Raw genomic sequence first — 12,144 nt, forward strand, 5'->3', positions numbered from 1 at the left:
CATTCCATTTTAACTTTATAACTTATTCTTTATCTATATATGTTTTTATTTTGATATTATTTTTTTTATTATTCTATTCTATTTTACGTTCATATTTAACATGTTTTTATCTTCATTTTATGTCTTTTTGGTGTGAAGCATTTGGATCATGTAATTTCTTGTAAAGCACTTTGAGCTGCATTTCTTGTATGAAAGGTGCTTTACAAATACTTATTATTATTATTATTATTATTATTATTATTATTATTATTATTATTGCACACAACAAATAGGTGCAGCAACAGACCAAAGAGCATGTAAGATTTGTCATAAAACCTTGTCGTGCATGCAAGCCATATTACGCCCCTCAGTTTTATGCTTAAAATTAGGCATAAAATCCATCAATTAAAATGCATTCATCATTTTTGTAGGCCTCAAGGATACACACATTTTTTTGGATTTAAAAATTTGTAACCGAACTGTCTTTAGAAAACTCAACAGGGTGCCTTTCCGTACAGTGCAGGAGTGGGCCGATATCCGTGTGTTCAGCATTTTCAGAATTACAGAATTATCTCAGAGGGGTGCAAAGTGGGTCCACACTTCTGGGAACTCTAGTTTGAAACTTTTCTATCTAATGTAGGTACAAGCCAGTAGACCACAAGCAGATCTTGCTCCCTCTGCGGGAGGCCTTTGAGGACCTGTTCTCTCAGACCTACTCCAGGAAGCAGAACCTGACCTTCCTGGGTCACGTTCAGACCTGCTTCAGGGGGAAGCGGTGGCAGGATCTGCTCAAACTCATGGACCACGTCTGCAAGTCTGCTCTCACCAAGGAGCTGCAGGAGAAATCGAATGGTAGTGTATCAGAAGATGTAAACGATGATAACTGTGTGCACTACATAATGTAACACAGTGAATGACTAATGTTTGGTGTGTGTCTGTGCAGCCTCCTTGCTTCAGGAGCAGTGGGAGGCTCTGGCTGCCAAACTGAGTCAGACCCAGCAGCAGATCCGAGCCTGCGAGACTGCCATGGTCTTTGCCTTTGTGGAGGTAAAGACCTAAAAATTCTCCTTAAGGTGGCAGTGGATAGCCCGATGGTTAAAGCACATACAACCCAACCACAACATCCACTGTGTGATTCCACCCAGGGACCTTTGCTGAATGTTATACCCTGGTCTCTCTCCCTTGTGACTTTCTGTCCTGTCAACTGTCATATATACACTCAGTTGGCAGTTTATTAGGAACACCCAGCTACAACTAAAGCCATCTAATGCAACAGTCAATGTTCAGTTTTTATTATTGTGTTAATTCAGCTGTACTCACCTGTATTGCATTATAGGAAGACATATGTGTTATTTAACTCCTTTAATTTGAATGTGGTGGACAAAATAATGGAAACACCTGTCGACATAATGCAAAATAGTTCAACAGCACCACAAATTGCAGCCTCCAACTGAGTGTGTCAGCGTATGTATCCATGTATGTACTGTATATACTTCAGTTAACGGGAGATTGCGTGATGGATAAGAATCTAAACAAGTGGCTAAAACTGTTACACACTGCTGTGTATCTCCTGAAGCCCTTTTGCATACTAGGAGTCACACACACACACATTCATGTACAGGTGTATTTATTCCTGTGTATCCCTGGTGCAGCAGCTCTGACCCCTGTGTGTTCCTCCGTAGGGAACGTTAGCTCAGGCAGTGAAGAAGGGTCACTGGGTCCTGCTGGATGAGATCAACCTGGCAGCAGCAGAGACCCTGGAGTGTCTGAGTGGACTCCTGGAGGGCAGCGCCGGGTCTCTGGTGCTGCTGGACCGAGGAGACACTGGTGAGGACCAGCAGGGTTGTGGGTTTGATAAGAATTTGTCAAATCTGAATCCAGGACCTTTGAATCAAACTGCTTTGACAAGACACTTGATGTGATTTGCTTTGATTCATGTCAGTGTCATTTGAATGAAATGTATTTAGTCATTCTCCTGAGACTGCTGATAATACTGTTGTGTTTTTTTTTTTTTGTTTTTGTTTTTTTTTATCAAAGAGCCCCTGGTTCGCAACCCAGACTTCCGACTCTTTGCTTGCATGAACCCAGCTACTGATGTGGGGAAGAGGAACCTGCCTCTGGGCCTCAGGAACAGGTGAGACATGGATTTGAAGTGAAAGTCTTTATCTCATAAGCTTCATGCTAGATTGATCTATTATTTAATTTTAGTTTGGAGACACAGAACACATTAACAATTTAACATGTTAAAGAGGGAAATAAACCTAAACTCAGCAGTAATAGCACATTTCTCTCTTGGCGTGTCTCAGGTTCACTGAGCTGTACGTGGACGAGCTGGAGAACGAGGGAGACCTGCGCATTCTGATTTCAGACTACCTCAAGTATTTGAATCCTCAAAGGAATGTCATCAGTGGCATCATAAGGTCAGTATTCACCGTAACCTTACAGCAGGTAAAATGGCTCTAAATGATTTCTTCTACATCTTCATAAGGCAGAGAGAACATTAGAGAGCATTGCATTATGGTAAAAATCACTTTATTTTTGGAGCTTGTCGGGGCGATATAAGCCTGAGAGGCCAGGGTTTAAAAAAAAAAATGTTCCACATTAGGCTCAAACTGGTTGCCAAATGGTTCTTTATTTTTTTTGTTTGTGTACAGTTTTTACCTGGCGGTACGTAAGGAGGCCAACTCCCACCTGGTGGATGGGACGGGGCACAGGCCCCACTACAGCCTGCGGACTCTGTGCAGGGCTCTGAAGTATGTGGCAGCAAACCCCTGCAACAGTGTGCAGCGCTCACTCTACGAGGTAGGGCCCACAGAGAAATGGTCTCTTTGAAGGGTTAATTCACTGAAATTAAAATTCATCATCATCATCACCAGTGTCACGGTGCCATTGCAGTATTTTTGGTTTTATGTGCCGAGGTTTTGTTTGAATTCCATCCCCATCTAGGCTGTGGTGATATCTAAAAGTTATTATCCTGATACAGTCCAGCCCAGATATCAGGATATACAATATTGTCACAAGGGGGTTATTATATAATTATATTATTGTATTTTAGGTTTCAGGTGTTTTTAATATAGATATATTATTATTTATATGTATTTATATTTTGTATACAGGTATAAGTGATGCTGTCACTAACAGCACAGTTTTATACAATCTACAATCTACAGTAAGCAAAGCAGTGAAGTGAGGGTTGCACGGCAGAATGTGCAAAACAGCAAAAAAAAAAAATCTATTCAATATTATGAAAAATGTTGTATATAGAGAGAATATTGTGATATTCAGTATTATTGGATATCAGTCCAGGCCTGTCCCCATCACCTTCATGTCTCACCCAGCTGGCGTTGTCTCTGCTTGATGGTCGCAGGGTTTCTGCCTGAGCTTCTTGACTCAGCTGGACAGAAGCTCCCACCCTCTGGTGCAGAAACTGGTGTGTCAGCACATCCTGATGGGAAACACCAAGTGTCTCAAACAGGTACGACACAGAGCTGCTTCCTTTGTTTTAAAGTGCCGTCATGTTTTATGGTTAATCTGTATTTGTGGATGTGTGGACATGTAATCTTTAAAACAGTTCTCAAATTGTCCGCAGCCTGTAATTTGTTGGATATTTGTGGACACATTATTTCAGCCTGTTGTTCTATGTCCTGCAGCCCATCCCGGCGCCCTCTGGACGGCCCTGCGTGGAGGTCGAGGGCTACTGGGTGTCACAGGGGGAGATGGAGCCAGCTCTAGACCCCAGCTACATCCTCACCGCCTCGGTCAAGCTCAACCTCCGCGACCTCGCCAGAGTGGTGTCTGCAGGGTAGGAAAACTGTTGCCTGGCTTCACCCCCTGCTCATGATTTCCCCCAAATCAATGGGTTCATTTGTCAGTGTCTAGACGTTCATGTTTATGACAGAAAGCACCAGAGTGCATCCGGACAGAAATGTGGCGGGGCTGAATTCCCCTCCAGGTAGGAAGCCAGTAGTTGTATGCCTGTGTTTGACTTCTGCTGAGGACAGATGACATCCTGATCATCTAAGAGCATCAGTGAGGTCTGTCGCTGATGGTGATGATGCTGATAACACTGTTGGTGTCCGTTCATCCTGAAACAGCTGGACAGAGCCAGGGTCAGGGCTCTGTGCAGGCCAGTCAAGGTTTTCCACATCAGACCGGGAAAAAAGGTGTCTTCATGGAGCTGATGCTGTGCACAGAAACAGGAAAGAGACAAACACAAAGTTGAAAGAACACTGTTGTGTAAAGTATCATTGTCAGCTGTAGCATTCAGACTCACCTTCACCGGCACTAAGAGGCTCAGGCCAGCTCATAGAAACTAGACTCAGACTAAAGAATAAAAAAGAAAAGAGGTTTTAGACGGCGAGCAGTCGTCTCCCTCTCCTCCTATTCAACATAAACATGACGGCAGCAAGAAAAGAGAGGGCAGCTACTGCCTTTGTGTATGTACAGAGTTTATTATTGTTCAGCTTTTTCAGTTTGACATCGCAACTCACTGTATAACCATGGCAACCAGAGAAACCACAGTATCTGGATGCTATACAGGAGCTAACTTCACCTGTATCCGATTTCCTTCTATTATATAAACTCACTGATCACTTTGTTAGGAACACCGCACCAACACTGGGTAGTTCCTCCTTTCATGCCCTGATTTGACCACAGCATCACATTTGTCACAGACTTGTCAGCTGCGCATTCATTTCCTGTTCCACCACATCTCAGTGGTGTTCTACTGGATTCAGGTCTGGAGACTGTTTTTTTTTGCCTGACGCAGGCTCACCTCCACACACAGCACTGGATCCAGAACCAAATCCCTGGAGCAGGCCTGGACTGTGTCCTGCCCAGAGTGTAAGGCACCAGGAGGGTGTGGGGGTACTCTCGAGCCCCCGGCTGAGTGCTGCTGTGTTGGACAATGAAGGGTCAGTTCTACGCGACTCAAAGCTGCTGAGAGGAAGTCTCTGACTATCCGGCGGCCTACTTGGATGATACCTAAGGACTCTATAGTGCTCTTTGGGGACCTCAATACTCATGTGGGCATTAAGGGAGAAACCTGGAGGGATTAACTGGGAGGAACAGCCTGCCTGATCTGAACCTGAGTGGTGCCAGAACACCACAGGCCTAAAATCCATTATCCAGTTAGTGATCATTTTCTATTGGTTCCTCACCACATCTTCATGTTACGCATAGTCATTTGATCAGTTATTAATATAAAATCTTGATAGTTTAGCATCAAGGTAGGAAATATTGATCATCTTGTCACAAACAATAAGTAGAGAAATATTTAATGTTCACACGTTCTTGTTTTGCTCATTTGTTTTTGTCAGCAGTGTCTCAGTGACTCAGCAGCCCCTCTCCACCACTCAATAGCCCTTTAGGTCAATTTGGTCCACTCAGGTTACAACATCAATCTACATCGAGCTCATGACAAATCAGTAGTCGGCTCTCCCATCACTCATTCTCTCTGTCTCTCTCTAAATGATCTGACCTCACAGGACCCACCCGGTGCTGATCCAGGGAGAGACGTCTGTGGGGAAGACCAGCCTGATTTGCTGGCTGGCTGCAGCCACGGGGAACCAGTGTGTGAGAATCAACAACCACGAGCACACCGACATCCAGGAGTACATCGGCTGCTACTCCTCGGATGACAGGGGAAAGCTGGTGTTCAAAGAGGGTACGAGGACTCGTTCAGAGAGATGCTGTCACAGATTTGACACATTTACAAAGAACTTGTACAAGTTGATACGTGCAGTTCGCACTTTTTTTAGGCCTTTATATCTCAAACTTTTATATCTAGATGAGATATGATCAAAATGTTATTTAGAGTAACTCAGATTTAAAATTTAAAGGTCCCATATTTTACACTTGTCCTTTATTTTTTTTGAAGTGTTGTTCTCCATCAGGAGATATATTTGTGGTTTTAAGAACAAAAACGATCTCAGTGTAGTTTTACATCTCCTCTCTCAGGCTTCTCTCTGGAGCTCAAGTAACAACAGGTCAGTGAACCAATCAAAAGAAAGACTCTGAACCTGATTCTGATTCCCAAATCCTGCAAGGTTGGATGGTGGGTCCAGCTGGGTGGGGCTTGGACTGCTTTGTTGTGACATCACAAAGTTCCAGAAGTCCTGACGGCTGGTTTTAAGTCTCAGTTTCTGAATACAGGCTGTGTGCATTTCTCTGTGGACTGAGGCTTTGATACTTTCACAGTATTAATATAGAACCTAGACCTGCTTTATAATCAAAAAACACATGGACATCAAATATTAGCAATGAGGGCAGAGAAAATCAAACCGTAAGGATAAAAAACTGTGACCACTAAATATGTATAATGAAATATCATGGCCGGATATCTTGCAGCACACAAATGTGATGAAGTCAAATAATAGGTTGCAGTATGTTTAAACCATGTTTATACATTAGTTCTGTATCTCTTCTTATTATCACCAAATCCCCTGAAAAGACCCAACAACAATGACAACAAAGACAACAATGAATGTGTTGCACTAACAACTATTGTGTGTGTGTGTGTGTTTCCAGAGCTCCTGACATATGCTTGTGCCACAGAGCTCCACTATTCTCCAAAAACCTTTTAAAACATCAATGAGCAGCACTGACATGCTGGGACTATTGAAGACACAAGGGTCACGTCCTTAGTATTTTTTTCTGAGAGAATGGGGACATGAAATGTAGTTTTCATGATATAACAACTAACAGTTATTTTCATTATCTAATTTCTCTCTCTTTTATTTATTTAAGTCATCAAATTCTCTCATTTGAACCATCAAATATCCAGATTTTGCTTGAAAAATGACTGAAAGGTCCCATACAGTCTAAAGGTAGATGTCCATGTGTTTCTGATTATAAAGCAGGTCTAGGTTCTATATTAATACAGTGAAAGTATCAAAGCCTCAGTCCACAGAGAAATGCACACAGCCTGTATTCAGAAACTGAGCCTTAAAATGAGCCGTCAGGACTTCTGGAACTTTGTGATGTCACAACAAAGCAGTCTCCTCCCTAAGCCATGCTCCAAGCCCAGCATCCAACCTTGCAGGATCTGGTTTCTCTCAGTGTTTACCTGAAATCTGCTATATTTCTATTCTATTCTATTATCCAGAACACAGTCAGCCAATCAGAAGAGGGGTTCAGATCCTCTCTTCTGATTGGCTGACTGACCTGTTGTTACCAGAGCTCCAGAGAGAAGCCTGAGAGAGGAGATGTAAAACTACACTGAGATGGCTTTGGGTTCTTAAAACCACAAATATATCTTCTGATGGATATCAACACTTCAAATGAAACACAGGAATAGTGTAAATTATGGGACCTTTAATTATTGAAACCACTCGTGGAAAAAAAAATCTGTTAATCAATTAATTGTTGACCAGTTGATGATTTTGTAGAACTGTGTGTTTACCAGTGGACTGGAGCTGAGAGCCACAGACAGGGTAGAGAAATCAGAAAGTAGTTTATATATTCTATATTTATAGGTCTTTTCATGGGATTGAACTATAATAATAAATATAGATTAACACCAGAGTTGTTCTTTAATATTTAGATTTATGGAGGGGCTTAGAAAAGCATCAGTTATAGTGAACACAATTATATTCACAATTAGTCTGGAGTTGTGAGAGAAATTACATTTTTGTCTTATTCAAAATCTGACGAACTAAAGCATCAGAACCGTTACACTGACCCACTGCCAGTTTGCATAATGTATTACATGCCTCCACTATTACACACTGCAGCAGCATTTCCCATGTCTGCTATTGAACTCTGGCACCACCCCAGACTAATGCGCCGCTTACTTGTGTATCTGCTCCAGGCGTTCTGATCGACGCCATGAGGAAAGGCTACTGGATCATCCTGGACGAGCTGAACCTCGCCCCCACCGACGTCCTGGAGGCTCTCAACAGGCTGCTGGATGACAACAGGGAGCTCTTCGTGGCCGAGACGCAGGAAGTCATCAAGGCTCACCCCAGATTCAAGCTGTTTGCTACCCAGAATCCCCCAGGGCTCTATGGTGGTAGAAAGGTAAACCATTCATTTAGAAGGATTGTCTGATATTGTGGTTTGACCATGGTTAACTTCCCATAAGTCACTTCACTGCAGTTCTGCTTCATCACTTTGGTCAAATAAGTTCAGATGAAGATACAGAGGCTTCTTTTTTTTTGTCCGTTAACCCACACTGAATAACCCATGATGACACAGTGACATCATGTTTTACATCATGCAAGTTTATTAAAAATCCAAAACTGAAATCTCTCATTTAAAAAAACTATTCAGACCCTTGAATGTTGCAGCAACTACCTTATTGAGTCATCTTCAAGTCTCTCCAGCCTTCCCCCTCAGAAACCCCCTCACAGCATAATGCTGCCACCACCATGCTTCACTGTAGTGATTGTATTAAGCAGCTGATGATTCATCTTCATGATGATTTTTTATCTCAGACCACAGTATCTTTTTCCTCATGTTTTCAGGGTCCTTTAAATACTGTCAGGCAAAGCAGCCTGACATACACCTCTTACTCAGAGTTGCTTTTCTCTAACCACTCTACCATAACAGCCTGATGGATGGAGAGCTGCTGAGATGCTAGACCTTCTGGCAGGTTCTCCATCTCAGCAGAGGCTTTCTGAGCCTCTGTTAGAAGTGACTGTTGGGTTCTTGGTCCCTGACCATGGCCTGGTTCCTCAGTTTGATCAGACAGACGACTGTAGGAAGAGTCCTGGTGTCCTGGGAACACATACAGCTTTAGAGATGGGTGTTTTTAGAGTTTGAACTCTAGTTTGAAACGCTCTGCTTCTCACTGTCTCCCGCCTCCAGGTTCTCTCCAGGGCTTTTAGGAACCGCTTCGTGGAGCTGCACTTCGACGAGCTGCCCAGTGCGGAGCTGGAGACCATCCTGAACCAGAGGTGCCGCCTGCCTCCGTCCTACTGCACCAAGCTGGTCAAGGTCATGCAGGACCTTCAGGTAACAGTGCACTCCTGTGTCTGTATCTGCCTAGCTGATCTCTTCATATTAGATACCTTTTTTTTTTAGATAATCCTGATAATCCCCCCCCCCCCCCCCCCCCTCCAGTCCCTACGTAGGGGCTCCTCTGTGTTTGCGGGGAAACACGGCTTCATCACGCTCAGAGACCTGTTCCGCTGGGCCGACCGCTACAGGCTGGAGGAGCAGACGGAGGCCTCTCGGGACTGGCTGCAGCATTTGGCCGATGATGGTGAGCCTCGTCAGACGTTTCTGTTTAAATCACCAGCCGACACCCGTTCTCTTCTCAAACCCTAAATGAAGCTGTTGTCTCCTCCGTCAGGATACATGCTGCTGGCGGGACGTGTCAGGAAGCCGGAGGAAGAGGCCACCATCTTGTCCATCCTGGAGAAGCACTTCAAGAGGACGGTGAACCCTGAAAACCTGTTCTCTCAGAAACAGGTGACCAGCCAGTTCAGTGAGTAGAACATTACTTGACATAAGTATTCAGACACTTCGCTACGATGCTCGAAATTTAGATCAGGTTCCTTCCATTTCTCTTGATCATCTTTGGGATGTCTCTGCACCTTGACTGGAGTCCACCTGCGGTAAATTCAGCGGATTGGACATGATTTGGAAAAGGCGCACACCTGTCCGACGCAGATCAGAGCAGAGAGCAAAACATGGGACAGCATTGTGTCGAGGCTCAGATCTGGGGAAGGATACAAAAAAAGTTTCTGCTGCATTGAAGGTTTGCAGAGCTCCATTATTCTTGGAAGAAGTTCAGAACAACCAAGACTCTTCAAGAGCACAAAAATCAGGCCTTACCTGACTCAGTACACCACCCAGCTCTTGGTCCAGGTCATGGTTATCTCTCGCCTCAACTACTGCAGTACTCTCCTGGACGGCCTTCCTTCAAACCCCTGCAGATGGTCCAGAACAGCAGCAGCCTGTCTGGTCGTTTATCAGCCTAAAAGGTCACATGTCACTCCGCTGCTCATTGACCTCCACTGGCTTCCCATGGCCGAGCCAATCAAATTCAAGTCACTAAAGCTGCCTTCAGAGTGACTTCTGGGTCTACACCCATCTACTTGAACTCAATCATACAGGCCTATAATGCTCCTTCTCAGTCACTGTGTTAATGTCATCTGGCCTCACCATCCCTGCACACAGACAGTCTCAGTCCAGACTGTTCTGGTCTGTGGTTCCCTGATGGTGGAACAAGTCTATCAGAGCAGGGAAGTCCTTCTCTATCTTCAAGAACCTCTTAAAAACTCATCTCTTCTGAGAGCCCCTCCTCTACTAACACCAAAACTAACACTTCAGTGCACTTCTCACTGCACTTCTTTACCTGATCTCTTTACACTTAGTGAAGCTTTAGTGATGTCCCTTACTTGTAAGAGTCTTTGGATGTCTGTGAGCTGGCTGCCAAACTGACTGACCAGGGGGGAAGAGAGGTTACCAAGAACCTGATGGTCACTCTGGCTCAGCTCCAGAGTGAGAACCCAGTCGGTTTCAGTCGGCTTTATGGCCGACTGAAACCTCACCTCAGTGAAAGTTTGCAAAGGAGCACCTAAAGGACTCTGAAACAAGATTCTCTGGTCTGATGAAACCAAAACTGAACAGTTTGGTCTCAATTCTAATGTCTGGAGGAAAATCAAATATGATGTTCTCCTGGAAGTTTCTCCCCGAGGTGTAGAACCATCTCAAAGATGCAGATGATGGAGCACCGCTCTTGCCTGATGAACACAGTGTCACATTGTCTCGGTGCTCTGATCTCCAGGTCCCTTCATCGACAGCATCGCTGGCGTTCCCGAGGAGTTCCGCCACGTGGTGTGGACACATGGCATGAGGAGACTGGCTGTGCTGGTGGGACGGGCGCTTCACTTCGGCGAGTCCGTCCTGCTCGTAGGAGACACTGGGTGTGTATATAACACACACACACACACACACACACACACACACACACACACACACACACACACACACACACACACACACACACACACACACACACACACACACACACACACACACACACATATATATATAATTATTAAAGAACTGTGTGTGTGTTGTGGTTTGTTTTTTTATTTTAATCATGTAAATCTCCAGATGTGGAAAGACTACCATCTGCCAGCTGTTTGCTGCTTTGGCTGGACAGAAGTTCTTTTCAGTCAACTGTCACCTGCACATGGAGACGTCTGACTTCCTGGGAGGCCTGCGCCCTGTCAGACACACACATCAGGTACTGACGAGGCTGAGAGGCAGAGTCTAACCCAGAGACCATAAGAGTAGATAACAGTAAAAGCTGACGTGAAGCTTCTTATTATTACTGAAACAGAAATGACAACAAACCAGATATATTATCATACAGATAAATGTATTTATTATCAACTTATTATTATCAATGTCATCTCCTCTTCATTCCCACCCACTCTAAGAAACAAGATTAGCACAGGCAGTCGAGACAGTTACACAGTTTGTGTTCTTCAGCACATTTAATTTCAAATAAAATAATGGAAACTACATTAAAGTACCAACTCTCATCTTCAACATCAGTATGAAAAGACTCATGTGGGAGGTAGGAAAATAACTAACTACGTGTGCGTGTGTGTAGCCGGACGGTGAGGACTGCAGGCTCTTCCAGTGGCATGATGGTCCCCTGGTGTTGGCCATGAAGGAGGGAGGAGTCTTCCTCATGGACGAGATCTCACTGGCAGACGACTCAGTGCTGGAAAGACTCAACAGGTACATACACACACACATACACACACACGTTTTGTGGCCTAAAATACATTAGGTGCACTTTCATATTTGTGAACAATGTAGCAGAATTAACATTACATTTCTAAATATACTGTATATGATACCTTTCCCCCATAAAAACATGGACTCGGATCAGACTTGACAACATTTCATGCCACAAAGCAAACTTTATCTGAACCTTTTTAAGGTTTTACGACACGTCTAATGATGGTTATTGAGGCTTGCATGCTTAGTGCATATTTATGACACTTGTGAGAAAATAGTCCCCCAAACTGTACTTTTTTTGATGTAACATTTTCTAAGGTACATCTTGCATTTTGTGGCCATGTCAACCCCACGCCCCAAAATCCAACATGAAAATGACAGTTTGACCCCAACACAGCCACATACCAGTGAACAACAGACTGAGAAGAGCCCCTGACAGTGAGTTGTGTTTGTTGACAG

General features: G+C 44.0%; 1 protein-coding gene across 2 annotated transcripts in view; it reads left to right on the top strand.

Moving 5' to 3' along the window:
* The window catches only part of mdn1 (midasin AAA ATPase 1), a 71,900-nt gene that overhangs the window by 15,370 nt on the left and 44,386 nt on the right, over nt 1-12,144 (top strand). For both annotated transcript variants that reach the window (XM_071478492.1, XM_071478493.1), the window contains exons 16-31: nt 620-831; nt 923-1,026; nt 1,662-1,806; nt 2,017-2,113; nt 2,286-2,399; nt 2,634-2,781; nt 3,347-3,454; nt 3,630-3,781; nt 5,466-5,644; nt 7,790-7,998; nt 8,788-8,934; nt 9,043-9,184; nt 9,275-9,409; nt 10,715-10,853; nt 11,047-11,179; nt 11,552-11,682. In XM_071478492.1, coding sequence (XP_071334593.1) covers nt 620-831; nt 923-1,026; nt 1,662-1,806; nt 2,017-2,113; nt 2,286-2,399; nt 2,634-2,781; nt 3,347-3,454; nt 3,630-3,781; nt 5,466-5,644; nt 7,790-7,998; nt 8,788-8,934; nt 9,043-9,184; nt 9,275-9,409; nt 10,715-10,853; nt 11,047-11,179; nt 11,552-11,682 — 2,295 coding nt within the window. The remainder of the gene's footprint in view (nt 1-619; nt 832-922; nt 1,027-1,661; nt 1,807-2,016; nt 2,114-2,285; nt 2,400-2,633; nt 2,782-3,346; nt 3,455-3,629; nt 3,782-5,465; nt 5,645-7,789; nt 7,999-8,787; nt 8,935-9,042; nt 9,185-9,274; nt 9,410-10,714; nt 10,854-11,046; nt 11,180-11,551; nt 11,683-12,144) is intronic.

This window comes from Trachinotus anak, unplaced genomic scaffold (genome assembly GCF_046630095.1).
Source record: "Trachinotus anak isolate AG129_WGS33_773 ecotype Australia unplaced genomic scaffold, CSIRO_AGI_Tana_v1 ptg000005l, whole genome shotgun sequence".
In the NCBI taxonomy this organism is placed as follows: Eukaryota; Metazoa; Chordata; class Actinopteri; order Carangiformes; family Carangidae; genus Trachinotus; species Trachinotus anak.